The sequence below is a fragment of the Silurus meridionalis genome, chromosome 18 (assembly GCF_014805685.1).
Source record: "Silurus meridionalis isolate SWU-2019-XX chromosome 18, ASM1480568v1, whole genome shotgun sequence".
Lineage (NCBI taxonomy): Eukaryota > Metazoa > Chordata > Actinopteri > Siluriformes > Siluridae > Silurus > Silurus meridionalis.
In genome coordinates, this window is record NC_060901.1 from 5,727,456 (window position 1) to 5,744,708 (window position 17,253).

The following is a 17,253-nucleotide window of genomic DNA, read 5'->3' on the forward strand; positions in this document are numbered from 1 at the left end:
ATTTTCAGCAGCTTGCCTTAGACATGATGGAGCATAACAGATATTGTTGGGGCAAATCTGGTTTATTAAACACCACAAACACACAGGAAGTTCAAAATCTGTGTATTTTTACATTTATAATCATTAAACAAGAATGAGTTTACATGAAACAGGAGCTAATACAGAAAGAACAGAAATAAATAAAACTGTACAGTTCAGTTATTTTATACTGTCTCAGAAGTAGTCTCTTTTCCAAACTGGTGCATCTTGCAAAAATAATCCATTATCCATCCCTAAAATGAAAAAAGTCATCACACACCTTTGTTTCATGGCAAACTTATACTTGATTATATTTGTGAATAACTTATATACCTTCATCTTTGGCTTGCTGAAGGAAGTTGAGGAGCACTGTGGCTGCCTTGGAGACGCTCAGATTCTCTGTGTTTTCATTCTGTGTTTCTGAGAAGAGGAAAGAAACAATACAAATAAAGATAATAATAGGGTTTATAGAATGTGATCAGAAAAAATTAATTCTGACCTAAGTGGAGTGTGTCAAAGACGTCACCCTCGTTTCTGTCCACCGAAACGAAACGTCGTCCTTCTGCAGAAACAATATTTTAAAGTAAAACAAGTGTAACTCTGATGATGAATTTGAGGAAACCTGTCAGATGATGTACGTACGTGTGCCTTTGAGGTACAGCATAGCCTGAGGGGTCCAGTTACGCCGCTGGAATCTGGCCTTAAGTTCAATACATATTACATGTAAGGAATATATGTACATATACATATAAAAGCAAATATCTTCTCAATGCAAGTGGTAAAAATGGTAATATTAATGTGTGTGTGTGTGTGTGTGTGTGTGTGTGTGTGTGTGTGTGTGTGTGTCACCTTTGGAGCACTGTACGCTTGAGAGACGAGCGAGGACAGCAAGAGGAACAGCAGTGCATAAGCTGCAAACATTTTCACACTCTGACACACACACACACACACACACACACACACAGGTTATTATTATATATTTTTTTTATAAATTATGCTCATCACTACATTTATTTTATTTACCAAAATGGAATAAAAAATAATAAGCTGATCTTTAAAGGGGTTAACAAAAAGACAATGCCAAATGGTATTTGTTTTTAGGAACAAATGCCTGCTAATAAATAGGACTACAAATGATTGATACATTTAAAGTTGTAGAAAGAAAAAATAAACATGTGCAAGAGCCTTCTTAGATTAAACAAATACATTTATTAAACAAGTTTTACCATTTAAAAATAATTAAGTAGTATAAACACTGCTGCTATTATTATTATTATTATTATTATCATTATCATTATCATTATTATTATTATTATTATTATTATTATTAAGACTTCATTAATGCATAATTTTGAATTTCAATTACTGAAGTGTTTCTCTCTCTCTCTCACACACACACACACACACACACACACACACACACACACACACACACACACACACACAGGTAAGTCTCTTACCTTCATATCTCTGCTGTGAGCTCCTCAGCCTGTGGAGCTTAATAGAGACCTGAGAGAGAGTGTGAGTAAGAAAGAGTGAAAGAGAGAAAGAAGTGTGGATAAAGTCCCTCCTAAACAATCACTCCTATTTATATTATGAGGGTGGAGGAATTCTCTCTCTCTCTCCCTCTCTCTCTCTCTCTTTCTCACTCACACTCACACACACACACACACTCAGTACTGTGGTTAATGAGCAGTGTCTATGGTGATAGGTCAAGAAACATTGATTAGTACAGGGATGGGTTTGTACACCTTTGACAAAATAATAATAATAATAATAATAATAATAATAAATAGGTGGGAAAAATTAATTGTTAATTGTTATATATATATATATATATATATATATATATATATATATATATATATATATATATATATACAGGGAGTGCAGGATTATTAGGCAAATGAGTATTTTGACCACATCATCCTCGTTATGCATGTTGTCTTACTCCAAGCTGTATAGGCTGGAAAGCCTACTACCAATTAAGCATATTAGGTGATGTGCATCTCTGTAATGAGAAGGGGTGTGGTCTAATGACATCAACACCCTATATCAGGTGTGCATAATTATTAGGCAACTTCCTTTCCTTTGGCAAAATGGGTCAAAAGAAGGACTTGACAGGCTCAGAAAAGTCAAAAATAGTGAGATATATTGCAGAGGATGCAGCAGTCTTAAAATAGCCAAGCTTCTGAGCGTGATCATCGAACAATCAAGCGTTTCATTCAAAATAGTCGACAGGGTCGCAAGAAGCGTGTGGAAAAACCAAGGCGCAAAATAACTGCCCGTGAACTGAGAAAAGTCAAGCGTGCAGCTGCCAAGATGCCACTTGCCACCAGTTTGGCCATATTTCAGAGCTGCAACATCACTGGGTGCCCAAAAGCACAAGGTGTGCAATACTCAGAGACATGGCCAAGGTAAGAAAGGCAGAAAGTCGACCACCACTGAACAAGACACACAAGCTGAAACGTCAAGACTGGGCCAAGAAATATCTCAAGACTGATTTTCTAAGGTTTTATGGACTGATGAAATGAGTGAGTCTTGATGGGCCAGATGGATGGGCCCGTGGCTGGATTGGTAAAGGGCAGAGAGCTCCAGTCCGACTCAGGCGCCAGCAAGGTGGAGGTGGAGTACTGGTTTGGGCTGGTATCATCAAAGATGAGCTTGTGGGGCCTTTTCGGGTTGAGGATGGAGTCAAGCTGAACTCCCAGTCCTACTGCCAGTTTCTGGAAGACACCTTCTTCAAGCAGTGGTACAGGAAGAAGTCTGCATCCTTCAAGAAAAACATGATTTTCATGCAGGACAATGCTCCATCACACACGTCCAAGTACTCCACAGCGTGGCTGGCAAGAAAGGGTATAAAGAAGAAAATCTAATGATATGGCCTCCTTGTTCACCTGATCTGAACCCCATTGAGAACCTGTGGTCCATCATCAAATGTGCGATTTACAAGGAGGAAAACAGTACACCTCTCTGAACAGTGTCTGGGAGGCTGTGGTTGCTGCTGCACGCAATGTTGATGGTGAACAGATCAAAACACTGACAGAATCCATGGATGGCAGGCTTTTGAGTGTCCTTGCAAAGAAAGGTGGCTATATTGGTCACTGATTTGTTTTGTTTGGTTTTGAATGTCAGAAATGTATATTTGTGAATGTTGAGATGTTATATTGGTTTCACTGGTAAAATAAATAATTGAAATGGGTATGAATTTGTTTTTTGTTAAGTTGCCTAATAATTATGCACAGTAATAGTCACCTGCACACACAGATATCCCCTAAAATAGCTAAAACTAAAAACTACTTCCAAAAATATTCAGCTTTGATATTAATGAGTTTTTTGTGTTCATTGAGAACATGGTTGTTGTTCAAATTAAATCCTCAAATAAAATTAATCCTCAAAATACAACTTGCCTAATAATTCTGCACTCCTGTGTGTATATATATATATATATATATATATATATATATATATATATATATATATATATATATATATATATATATATATATAATGATAGCATTTATATGTTTTGTTTTTATAACACTTTTCTAAGTGTAATTTCTTAATGGCATATTATAACACTGTTGCCAAGGAAATCAAGCTAATAAACACTTGCAGTGCATTCAGTTAACAATTTATACACGCATTATAAAAAGATTCTACATTATGAACTTTAACTTTTATCATATAAACAATTTTAATTTGAATAATGCCTTATTACAGCATGGTAACGTGCAACATGTAGAAATTATATATATTTGTATCATGAATTTATATTATATACATGCAGAAATCAGTAATATTTATTATAACAATATAATGTAATAATAAAATATATTATTACATAACAAAATTAAAGGAAAATAATAAAGGAATATAATGTGAATTTTGGACAGTTTTAAAAAAGTTAGTCCCCATTTGATATTATAATAATTTTTCAGTGTGACACATATTCATACACCTGAGCAGTTAAAGGTTAAGGGCCTCACAGTGGCAGCTTGGTGGTCCTGGGATTTGATCTCATGACCTTCTAATCAGAATTTCAACACCTTTTCCGTTGAGCTACCACTTCATGTACAGACGTAGGGTTAGAAAGCCTGGGGTGCAGTCAGTGTTTCAATTTATCCCAAAGGTGTTCAATAGCAGGCCACTCAAGCGCTTCCATTACAAACCATATACACTATATCTTCATGAAAAGTATTTAATATGTTAAGAAGGTATTAATATTCCAAAGCAGAGACTTTTACAAATACCAGATGAACTACCGAGAGGCCTGTGGAAATATGAATGTGTTTACAGGGTGATCAGTGAAGCATCTCTCTCTCTCGCACATTTTATGAATGGCCATCTGATGAAAGGGCTTCCCCACTCACCCAGGATTGATGATGGTCTCCACTGGAAACACTATTGACCGTCTATCTGACCTGAGGTTATTAACAACGCTACGCCACTTCCACTTGCCTTTTTTTTTTTTAGCAGAGATCAATCATAATAATAATAACTGTGCTGTGGCTCACTTCATCATTCTCCCTTTTACACATAGATTTTATTACAAGCCTGGAATTATGGACTGAATGGATGTTCTATAATTGGAAAAGAAGTAATGTAGTGATGTACCTTCATGTTCCCGTTTAACTTGGAGTGCCTTTTTTTTCTTTTTTAATATTTGTATAAATTGAGTGCTTTGGCCAATCCCTACATCCAAAGAACATCCCTTCTGTGAAGCAAAGTGGTGGAAGCATCATGTTAAAAAAAATGTTGTGGGCCTGGTTATCCATGTTTGCGTCTCTGACTAATCTTAGATTTTGGCCCAGTGCGTGAATTTTGGTGCCTACATGACACAAAGCCATCTTGTACTATATTCTGTCAATGTTTTGTAATAATATTCGTAATATTGCTCCGAAATGTGATCTTTTTAATTACAAGAAAGCATAAGATTATGTAAAAGTAAAAAATGTTAAAAAAAAAAAAAAAAAAAAGCAGCCTGACTTTACTCTATATAAAATAATTTTTTTCCTGATTTGTACTTGTGTTGTCATTACCAATATGTTTTTATGACAATCACATTTTAAGGTCTACCCTAAAAGACTTCTGACTTTAGTCACGTTTAGACACTTCTTTAGCTTCTTCCTAATAAATAATAACAGATTTTCTTCAGGTTTTGTTAAAGAGCAGTTTGTAAAATGGTAAATCAAATAGTAGCTAATTTTGTCAAATTTTTAAGTTTATTCAAATAAAACTGTAATTCATGATGGAAAAAAACAAATAAAAAAAACACAGTATACAGTGTCCTTCAAAATTATTGCCACCCTAAAAAAAATTATCTTAAGCCTTAAAACACAACATACAGTAATTCAAATGTTTCAATTAATCAACAAAATATATCAATATCAGTATTAAGTATATATTAATTATATAATGTATTAATATTTATCAAATCTATATATAAAGTATTATAATTACAAATTTTTAATCTTAAAAATCTTAAGATAAATGGGGAAAAAATATCAAATTAAACTTTTTTAATAACTGAATTAATTAAATACATTTTGCTCTCATTTTACTAACAGTTGTGGTATAAATATTCATTAACAATTTAATTAGGTAATTAATTGATTTGTTAATTATAATTAGTCTTTGAATGACTCAAGAGACAAACATCAGCTTTGCGGGTTTTGTAAAACTGTATTTACAAAGTTCAAAGCAAGTATGACAACAGTATCTCAATACTTTAATAGAAAAATTGCATTGTTTAAAAAATAAAGTACTGATTGTGAACCGTTCACGTAAGAGACGTTAGTGTTGGCTGAAGCAACCTGAAGCAAAGTGCAGTCATTGTAACAGGACAAACCCTTCTGGCTGTTTTACATCGTCCTGCACAGTTCCCTCCATGGACATGAAGAAGGACAGGGAGAATTTTTCTTTTTCTTTCTTTGTCTTCTTTGTCTTTTTTTTTTTTTTGGATACAGCAAAAACAGACCTTATAATATGTATATAAATAACTCCACATGCCGGTCTGTTTCAGTTCCCACACACAAGGATTGGCTTTCTATAGATTAAAAATATAAGTCTCTCTCTCTCTCATTCTCATACACACACACACACACACACACACACACACACACACACACACACACACACACACACATGTGTACAAAGGGTAAAGAAAATCAGCATGGCTTTTAGATCTCAAATCAGTTTGTTAAAGGAAATCCGTCATAAATAAGAGAAGGAAAGACACAGTGTCTGTTATACCATGCTGTTGCTCTCGCCCGCTCTCTCCACAAACTGTGAAAGACAAAGAAAATAATTATCTAAAGAGAAAAAAACCTGCAATCACAAAGTGTAAAGAAAAGATTTCACAACAATGAGAAGATCTGAAACGATTGAATGAAGAGCTTTTGATGAAAAAACCAAAACATATACTGTATAAAGGTTTCAGGTATCTATCATGGCCGTGTGCTGTTCCAAGAAAATTCTCAGCAAGAGTGGTGCTGAAGTAACTCTGCGTTACTGTTACCACTTATACAGTAGGTGATTAGTTCCTTGTCACAGGATATGCTTTTATTCCTCTTATACCACAGAAATCTAGTGTAACATTTTCCATTCAATTTCCATTTTCATTTTTATCCATTTAAGGCTACGCCATGTCAAACTGCTTCTGATGTTAAATTGACTTCTCATCCAGTTCAGAAAATATCACTATCCCCATGAATGTGAATGAATAAACAACCCTGCAATTTCTGTCTGGCCAATCGGAAACAGAACTGAATGGTGCTGTGTTATAAAGGTACATCATGATCATGTGACCTCAGAGGAAGTGATTTAATGATCTCAGACAGGGGTGAGTTCGTGCATACATGCAGCAGTGACTGACCCAGACTGCTGACTGTCCACTCAGAGTTACGAAGGCTTTAAGAAAACAACAAAGACAAATTCACACACACACACACACACACGCGCGCGATTCTTCATTGCGAGTAAAGAATCATCATGCACATCACATCTCAATTGCATCTGAGATTTATTAAGCGGGATTAATGTTGCATTGGATTTAAGTTGGAAGTATTGGATTTAGACGGACATTATTATTACATCATTCCTGAATTATGAAGTGGGGAAAAAAACACATTTGAGACCAAATTAACGTTTCTATGTTGATTGCTGTAAGGAAAACTCTTAAGAAGGAATTCCATCGAGGATTTTTTTTCTCCTGCTCTGAGGTCAGGAGGCGTTTTAATAAATGCAGCATTCGTGTTGAACAATAAATTAAAGCCATTTTAATGCAATAATATATGATCATCTCATATTTAAAGACATTTTTTAAGGTTCTTATTTGCATAATTAACCAATTAACCATCATTACTCATTTTTAGGATTTCAGAATGAAGTAATTAAGCAAAGCATTCTAGGCAGCCATGTGACTAGATATGACAGGAATTGTATATTGGTTAATAATTTAGTGAAATTGGAGCCTAATTAACATAAGAAACTATAATCTTAAGCAGGATAAACTACAGGACGTGTAAAGGCAGCGAAATATGTGACAATTAGAAATGAGTTTTACTGGATGGTACCTGTAGCTCGGGTCAGTGTAGAGCACGACACAGCGAATAGAGAGGACCAGAGCAGAGCACAGCACACTTACCCCATTAATGAAGGGCAGGTTTAACAACGAGCCGAGGATGGGTATCCTCCTGATGAACCCAATAACCACCGGGAAGAAACCCCTTCACACACAGTGTGACACACAGAGAGAGAGAGAGAGAGAGAGAGAGAGAGAGAGAGAAGGGAGGGGGGGAGGGAGAGAAAGATTTTTTCAATCGTTTGGCATATAGTGTCTTTATACTGTCATTAATTTGTTTAATACAATATTTTCTCTTTATTTATTCTGTATTTACAATATAATTCCTTCTCATTTTGAGAGAGAGAGAGAGAGAGAGAGAGAGAGAGAGAGAGAGAAAGGAAAAGCAGGAGAGAGAGCTAGATTAGGATAAGAGCAGAATTAATCTGCACCTTTCTGAGCGGGAGTTACAATGCAGAGTTTATAAGGTGACAAAAAACGGTTAAGATCATTACCTGAACAGAAGGAAAAAGCCATAAAACTCGAGCACCACTCCAATGATAGGCCATCCAATCAGGACGATGAACACACCCCCGAGAAAGAAGCTGGTGGCCTTCATCTTGTGTTTCTGGAAGAAGAACCTGAAAGTCCTTTCCAGACCAATGACAAAAGCGAGGCCCACCACAAACAGGATCTGGGAAGAGAAGAGAGAGGAAAACCGTCTGTATGGAGAGTTGGGAAGTTGAAGGAGCTTTTTGAACATTTTCAGGAAAAGTCTTTACAAGTGCAGACTCAGGACTATAGCATATATATGTATTTATTAGGCCTTAAAATGTTTAATCGTGATCGTACATTTTTATCTGTACTAAAATGCACCTTAGATTAACACTTTAAATTTTGAATACTTTCTTTAACATGGGCATGAACAAATATGGATACTTTATGCAAATGTATGTTTATTAATAGTGAATCCAAACTCAACATAGAGCATGAAGATAAAATATTCTTGTAAATGTTTTAAAGTCATTTTGGTGTTTTAAATTACGTAAATTATCAAGACAGCAAAGTGAACTTTTGCTATGTTTCCACACAGACTTTTTTATTTGCCGGATGTGTAAATGATTTTTTTCAGGGTTTTTTTTTTTTTTTTTTTTAAACATGCAAAAAAATGCGTTTTAATTTAAGGTTTTAATTTCACCTCTTTTATATTTATTCATTTTAAACAAAAATGGTCAAACAGATTTGACAGCCCTAATGTAAAAAATTATATATTTTATTTATTTATTTACATATTAATAAGTTCCAGCTCATTGTAGTTTCAGCAAATAAATTAGTGTCATGCTGTTACAGGAAAATATTCAACAAAAAGCTGGGAAAATTTGGAACTAAATAAAAAGCTTACAAATGTTAGATATTATATATACACACACACACACACACACACACACACACACACACACACACACACACAGAGCTCTTGTTGGTCACTCAATGAGCTCTTATATAACCCTTTTTAGTAAATCCAAACTATTGCTTGACTCATTCGACTCCCAAATGTCTCTTGTGAATAAATCAGATCACCTTATTAAACTCTCGAATGGTTCTTTTGTAGTCAGATCTCAACCCTCATCTTTCAAGTGAGTCAGGTCTGTTGCCTAACTCATTCAACTCTTAAATGACTGTGTAATAAGTCTGATATATTGTTTGACTCTCAAATGGAAAACTTGTTCTACATCAAATTGACAAGATCTGTCACATGATTAAAGTAAATATCATTACTACTGGACAACAAGATCTCACTGTGATTAAAGCACACATTTATACATACAACAGTAGACATTGGAATCCAACCATGTTGGCGATCAATACATATGCAGGTACTTAATTGGTTAGTTTAGGCTATTTATTCATTCATTTATGTACAACTCAAAAGAACTTTTGAGCAACTTTCACCTTCTGCTTAAGACTCAATGATCTACTTTGCAACACTTTTTATATTTAGCAAAATACTTACTTTGTCTGTCTACATCAACAAAACTCACCCAGCAGCTGCACATTTCTCACCTGATATACAAACAGCTACTGAAACATAATATTTGTCTACACAGAACCTCTGTCTAAACTGAAATTGGAACTTAACCTGGTTAACAAAAGCAATATATATTTATTTTTTTATTTATTTTACTTTAGCTAGAGACTCCTTTCATTAATGTTAATTTTCACCTTATAGAAAACTTGATCAAAACCTTCAATATCAGGTTTTGACAAATCAGAATCCAGAACTAAGCAGCATCATGCTGTGAACCAGATATGGCCATCTTGACAGTCCTAACCGTTCTGACTCGACTCAAGTTTTCACGTATCCACAGCGCATCAACAGACACACCCTGAGACACTTACGTTTCCGATAGCGAGGAGTGCTTTGTCGAAAAACAGGATCATCCCGAAGAATAGGAAGAACACTCCGAAGCCTGTTAGTCCCATCCCGATTTCTGAGGTGTGAATAAAGTAATGGAATTAGTAACAGAATCCGTGTTCTTAAAGGAAAACTCCACTTTGTATTGTAAGCTTTACAGTGTTGGAAGAAATCCATCGCAACATAAATCTGAAATTCAATTTGGAAATTCATTTCTGTTTTCTGGAATCCTTTGTCATCTATTTCCATCAAAATGATGTTTTCACTTCACAAACATTACCCACAATGCCATTCAACAGCCTGCATCAGCCTACTAAGTGATACAGCAGGGTTTTATTGTTTTAGTCTCTCTGTACACTCTGCCCAGGTAGATAATCTTAGAAATACTCCAAGTTTTAGGGTAAGACCACAACATGCTCCACATTATCAGTGTTTCATTATAAAGGCTAATAATGTGGTTTAGTTTGGAGTTGAAATTTATGATATATTTCGATTTAGGCAGAAACCAAACCTATCATACAGTGAAGAAAACCTGCTTGTTTAAATATGACCATATAACCCCAATTTTATCGTCCCTACACTGGCTTCCTGTTAAGTTTCGAATCAACTACAAACTACTGCTACTTACTTACAAAACACTAAATGGTTCTCTCCCATGTATCTATCTAGTCTTCTAACACGCTACAATCCATCATGCTCCTTGAGATCTCAAAACTCTGGACTTCTAGTAGTTCCTAGAATAGCAAAGTCCACTAAAGGTGGTAGATCATTCTCACATTTAGCTCCTAAACATTGGATTAATTTTCCTGACAGTGTTCAGGGCTCAGACACAGTCTCCCAGTTTAAGTGCAGATTAAAGACGTATCTTTTTAGCAAAGCCTACTCATAACACACATCACATCATAACCTTGTGCTCCAGTACATCTGATCACATGCACATTATCAACTTGTGCTGTTAATATCATGAACAGCAGCTACGCTAACTTCTCTGCACTGCTTCTCTTTCTCTACCCATCCCGAGGCATCCTGAGGTTGCTCCAGCTCCAGTTGTTTTCCACCTCATGAAGATTGTGGACCTTTAAAGAAGTAGATGCCGACCCCCCAAACATCCCAAACCATCTAGCGACGTACAAGTTGGATCCCGCTTCATGTGGAGTTTGGACACTGAACCTCCATGAGTGTTTAAAGGCTCTGACATGAAGAAGCTGGTGTTGGATCTGTGGTGATCGCAAATGTTGGGCTATTTTATAAGTTGCTCAGTAGCTCCTAGTTTTATAACCACAAAAGACTGTAAAAGACTGTAGAAAGAACATGACTCATAATCTTACATTGCAGTGCTCATGTTAGTTCTCCTCTCCAGTGTTCTGCATTGTTTAAAGATTATAATTACAGTCTTGATGTCACTCAAATGAGTTTTGATTCTGGTTCCTCAAGGTTTCTTCCTCATAACATCTAAGGGAGTTTTTCCTTGCCACAGTCACCACGGCTGCTCATCAGGGATAAATACACACCATTCACCTTAACTCTTAAAATTCTGTAAAGCTGCTTTGAGACAATTTCAGTTGTGAAAAGCGCTATAGAAATAAACTTGACAAAACAAATATTACACACAAGCTGAACATTTCTGCTCATGATGCATAAGTACATGTCAAACATTTCAGTAATATTAATTTATAGTTTCGCATTTTAAGACCTAAAAAAATCTCCACATTTCTTCCTAAAGATCTGCACATAAACATTATTTAAAAAAAACACATGCCATTGGATTGGGTTAAGTTTGCTGTGTGAGTTAGCTGAGTGCTAAGCTATTAGTTTACAAACACAACCCTATTGTTGAGTTTCAATCACCCAAACATATGCTTTAACCGTCTTACTTTGTGAATCAGTGAGAGATATCATCTTTGCAAAGGTTTAGACTTTAAACTCGATGAGAAACTGGAAGGCAGCTGTCGCTTGGACACTCCAATCGCAGGTGAACTGCATCAGCAACAGTTTTGCAGTGTCCACTTCCGGTTCTGGCTGCGCATGCGCGCAACTGTCAACGCGAATACCGGAAGAATAGTCCTATAATTCGTTTGAATTATTATTATTATTATTATTATTATTATTATTATTATTATTATTATAAAGAAACTAGAGTTTAGAAATTAGTTTTGCTGGAGGTATTGTTTAAGCCTCAAACAAAAACAGAAAAATAGATCTTACATTTGTGTAAGAAAAACAAAAAGGTTGATCAAAAAGCATTTTTTTTGTTTGTTTATATCAAAGTCATAGTAACCAAACAGAACCTCTGTGGATGAAAATTGATGAATTGGATGAAAACAACAGATCAATTCTGTTGTATATATAAAAAAAATATATATACAAAAATATATACAAAAATATATACATACAAAGATGTAGAAACACACTCTCATTCTGAATACACAGTAAAAAAAAAATGATGATCACAAAGAAACCATGATTGTTATATTAAGATCACAAGAAAATTAAGTCGTAACCAAAAAGAAAAGAAAAAAAAATTATACTGCAAGTCCTGTTAGTATAATATTTTTTTTTCCTTACTTTTTGGTTACGACTTAATTTTCTTGTGATCTTAATATAACAATAATGGTTTCTTTGTGATCATCATTTTCTTTTTTCTGTGTATTCAGAATGAGCGTGTGTTCTAGAAGCAGCATCATCACAGCATCATGGAGAAAAAGTTCTGTTTACGAGGAAACAATGTTTGTTATGTCAACATCACCAGAAATGTAAGCCACGATACCGAGATAACAACTTATGTCGAGATCACGAGGAAAATTAAGTTGTGATTAAGAGAGATTAAGAAAGAAAAAATATATTCCAACGCATGGCCTCTTCATAGAAATAGAAATCCTTCCACAACAAGTCTGAAGGTCCACATTCCAAGAAGAGATGAACAGATTCATTCCTCAGCACAACAGAAAGAGTATAAAGGATCAAATATCTTTTATAAAGTACATAAATGATAAAAAAAAAAGTAAATTTTAAATGAAGCTTGGCATGATAGAAGAGATTATGTATTTTATAAGATACATTATTGACCGTATTAATAATTAAATACTTAGAGTGTGAACAGTGTACACACTTATTTCCACTGAATGTTATCAAAGGACCCATTCCAGTAGAACACAACATATGGAGGATAAATAATCTTGTTTTAGAATAGCGTCTAAGACTTTTGGTATGAACTGAAAAAGTAGATAAAAAGCAGATTCTGGTTTCAAAATGATGATAGAACAGATAGAAAGACCTGAGATCTAACTGAGTTATTAAGAAGCAATATGACCAGAGGTGGCAAAATAACACACATCCTTTATTTATGTAAAAGTACAGATACTTATGTTTTAATAGAAGTACTGACTACACTTTTCACTCAAGTTAAAGTAAAGAAGTTTGGGCTCTGACATGTACTTAAGTAAAAAGTAATCATTACTACTACCTATTTTAGTGTCATGCTGGTGACTGGACCTTACTTCATATTAATATATTAAAACAAAGAATGTCAAATTTTGTTACCTAATGAATGTGTCCAGGCTGAACAACCACCATTTAGAACACAAGCAGAGAAAAGATGATGATGATGATGATCAGGAATGTCTCTGTTCTCAGTCATGTTTACTCCCTCTGTGTTATCCATGTTAGCCCCATACTTCTTGCTGTACTCTGCCTTGCTTATTGTTATCTTCGTAAACTAGCCTACGTCTAAAGTAAAGCACTAATACCATAAAAATATACTTAAGAACAGTAACAAAGTATTTGTACTTCATTACTTCCCATCTCTGAATACGACCCAATTAGAAATGACAGACTGGTGTGGTGGAGTGATGCGGGTGCAAGGAGTAGGTGGTGAAGGTGTATAAGTTTAAGTACCTGTGGTCAACTGGGCAAAGTAATGGAGTGCATATTAGAGAAGTATTGGTGGTGTGGGTGGAGAAGTGATTTGTTATAGAAGAATATCTGCTAAAACTGTGATGAGACCTGCTATGTTGTATGGTTTAGAGACAGTGGCACTGACAAAAAGACAAGAGGCCGAGATGGAGGTGGGATATTTGAAGATGCTGTGATTTTCATTAGGAGTGATGACGATGGACAAAATTAGAAATTAGTTTGATAAGAGGAAGCACACAGGCAGAATGATTCAGAGACAAGCTGAGAGAGGCACGATTAAGATTTTTTTGATCATCTTTTCACCAGCTCACTCCTTCATTCCTCAGGCATCCTCGCACCTTCCAAAATCGTGTTAAACGATATAGTTAAAAACTCCTCTGCATCTCTCCTAAACATCTACATGCTTCTACCGGTATGTCATCTGGTCCTACCGACTTTCCACTCTTCATCCTTTTAATCGCTGCTCTCACTTCCTCCTTACTAATCCTATCCACTTCCTGCTTCACTATCTCCACACCATCCAACCTTCTCTCTATCATTTTCCTTGTTCATCAGCTCTTTAAAATACTTCCTTCATCTTCTCAACATCCTATATGTGAATGTAAATATTTTACATCTAATCTTTTATAGTATTCTGTCTTACAAATTCATATGGATTACATAATTTTTTCATTATCCATTATCATAATGCATAGCAGGGATATTGGACTCTTTCAGGGTTTAAAGAAATTAAGGATAAAGACCATAAATCATCAGGGGGAAAAAACAGCAATGACTGATTCCCTGAACTGATGAATTTATTTTGAAATTAATACACATCGAAGACAATTTTCAGTTTACATTTATCCTCAGTGGAATATTAACACTGTTGATTTATCATCTCACAAGTGCTTTTTAGAATTTTTTACGAAAAGGTAACGAACTATGAGTTCATGGTCACTCTTTGTGTAAAGCTGTTTATTTTAAAATATTGCACATTATGTAGACCAATCATTTTTTAGCACCGACACATTCAATAAAAAAAAAGGACCCAAAGTTCATCCAGAGACTGAAAGCACTTCTGATCCACTATTTTTATAGATTTATATATAAATGTTTTAAACTAAAACAGATCAACATGCATGACAATATCACAAATAACCAGGAAAACATGTAAACAAACATAAAAAAATTAAATCATTAACTTAGTTTCAGGCACTGCTGAATAAATTTATGAGATTCTTTAACATGAATGTAATTTATTTCAGTAAAGTGTCATCAATATCACCAGCATCACTCAAATGTAACGTTTACAATAAACAGATCAACCATTCATCAGCATTGGCTTCACTCCGGAGGCTTCTTCTTCGCTTCCACGTCCTTTTTAAAAGCCTCGATTTTCTTTGCGATGTTTGGAACCTTTGGTACAAAGACAAAATGGTAGACACAGACTATTAGAACAAAATTATTTATTTTTGATGAATAATTACACTGCCCTACCAAATAAATAAATAAATAAATAAAATAAAAAGTGACCACTTGGACCACCTAAACAAATTGGATAATTACAGCATAGATGATCATGTTTCAGCTGGCAAGGTATTTAACCCTGTGGTCATGGGAAATATGTTAATCTGTTTCAGAAGCGTCGAATTATTGGCATGCATCAAAAGAAAACATATAAAGGAAACTGCTGAAACTACTACAATTGGGTTAAGAACTATCCAACGCATCATTAAAAACTGGAAGGACAGTGGAGAACCAATGGAGAAGAAAATCCTGAATGATCTGCGATCACTTTTGTTGAAATCAAATCGTTAAAAACAACAGTAGAACTCACGGCTATGTTTAAGAGTGAAAGTAAGAGCATTTCCACACGCACGATGTGAAAGGAACTCAAGGGATTTGGACTAAACAGCTGTGTAGCTTTAAGAAAACCAGTTATTAGTGAGGCTAATCGGGAAAAAAAAATCTTCAATTTGCTAGGGAGCATAAAGACTGGACTCTGGAGCAATGGAAGGTGGTCATGTTTTCTGGTGAGTCCAGATTAAACCCTGTTCCAGAGTGATGGGCGCATCAGGGTAAGAAGAGCGGCAGATGAACTGATGCACCCATCATGCCTAGTGCCTACCGTAGAAGCCTGTGGGGGCAGTGCTATGATCTGGGGTTGCTGCAGTTGACTCTCCAATCATCAATTAGGGACAGGAATATATGTTGCGACCTTGCAGAAGCTTATTGAAATGATGCCACGGCGAATGCATGCCGTAATCAAAGCTAAAGGCGGACCAATGAAATATTAGTGTGACTTTTTTTTTTAATGGGCAGTGTATATTCTAACTGTAAAATAGACCTATTGTAATATTTAATAAGCTATAGATGGCTTGTTCTTCTTGCACACTTAGTGTTATTGACTAGATTGTAATCATAAATCTGTTTGTTAGTTGTCTGAAACAAAAGACTGAGAAACACATCAAAGAAACGCATGTGAAAAGCCTGTGGAATCGATTCAGACTTTTTAAACATGTGATTAGTGATGACTGCCATTAATTTAACACGTTTTTACACTCATCACGTGATTCTGAAGTCTATAAAGCAGAAAGAAATGTGCTTAAAAATATTTTTCCAAAAGGTGTGTATGTGTAATATTTGTGCAGCTGGTTTGATAACATCAAACCACTCTTTAATGTCAGATTAAATGTCCAAAACGATCAAATCAAATTATTTAATGTTTTAATTTATTTTATTAGGAAGAAAATCAGAAACAGAAGGATATTTAAAGCAAACCTCATAGTTCTGTGCGAGGTACATCCCAACCACATTCCCCAAAGTGAAGCCAACCTGCAAAACAAACACACACCTTACTACAACCTCTCCTTATTTATGACCTGTTTTTTGACTCATTAATCATCAAAAAGGTGTAAAATGATGTTTTCGTTCTTGGCCTGTTATATTATCCAGCATTATCTATAAACAAATCTGCTAACGTCATGTGCTAACAACTCTCACTTCACCAGCTAGCCATGTAACTAGCAAGCTAATTTAAGGATTTATTGTATCCTAAATATGAATATTATTTAAACGTCCAAACATCATAAATACTCACGATAAACTGCATCATGTTTAGAGCTTTGGGTGGAAATAAATGAAGTTTTAAATAGTTTCGATTTGTGAAGTCTGCTCCAAACACAAGCACAACTATTTCGTTAATGCATTTCAGAATAAACGTCCAAGCAATAAAATAAAAAACGCCTCCAAACTTTTTACATAAATGACGAATTAATTAAGTGTCTCACATTTTAATTTATTGTAAGGCATTAAATATTCAAATATTTACTTAATTAATTGTTTTACTTTAAAATTTTTA

General features: G+C 34.9%; 3 protein-coding genes across 4 annotated transcripts; all 3 read right to left on the reverse strand.

Annotated features, from left to right (window-relative positions):
* Positions 1 to 43: 43 nt before the first annotated feature.
* On the reverse strand, positions 44 to 1,654 carry spx (spexin hormone). 2 transcript variants are annotated; one of them, XM_046873086.1, is made up of 6 exons: positions 1,479 to 1,654; positions 868 to 948; positions 661 to 718; positions 545 to 580; positions 352 to 438; positions 44 to 272 (listed from the first exon to the last, which is right to left on the reverse strand). In XM_046873086.1, exons 1-6 carry the CDS (start codon positions 1,482 to 1,484, stop codon positions 214 to 216), a joined length of 327 nt encoding a protein of 108 aa, XP_046729042.1. In that variant the 5' UTR covers positions 1,485 to 1,654; the 3' UTR covers positions 44 to 213. The 2 variants fall into 2 exon arrangements, with proteins under 2 accessions (XP_046729042.1, XP_046729041.1); XM_046873085.1 differs by having other exon boundaries at positions 518 to 580; positions 1,479 to 1,650.
* Positions 1,655 to 5,683: 4,029 nt separating this feature from the next.
* golt1ba (golgi transport 1Ba) lies at positions 5,684 to 12,018 on the reverse strand. Its single transcript, XM_046872456.1, has 5 exons — positions 11,873 to 12,018; positions 9,983 to 10,074; positions 8,098 to 8,276; positions 7,667 to 7,748; positions 5,684 to 6,306 (listed from the first exon to the last, which is right to left on the reverse strand). Exons 1-5 carry the CDS (start codon positions 11,895 to 11,897, stop codon positions 6,268 to 6,270), a joined length of 417 nt encoding a protein of 138 aa, XP_046728412.1. The 5' UTR covers positions 11,898 to 12,018; the 3' UTR covers positions 5,684 to 6,267.
* Positions 12,019 to 14,846: 2,828 nt separating this feature from the next.
* On the reverse strand, positions 14,847 to 17,133 carry stmp1 (short transmembrane mitochondrial protein 1). Its single transcript, XM_046873514.1, has 3 exons — positions 16,993 to 17,133; positions 16,674 to 16,727; positions 14,847 to 15,308 (listed from the first exon to the last, which is right to left on the reverse strand). The coding sequence occupies exons 1-3, from the start codon at positions 17,005 to 17,007 to the stop codon at positions 15,237 to 15,239; spliced, it is 141 nt and encodes a 46-aa protein (XP_046729470.1). The 5' UTR covers positions 17,008 to 17,133; the 3' UTR covers positions 14,847 to 15,236.
* Positions 17,134 to 17,253: the final 120 nt, after the last annotated feature.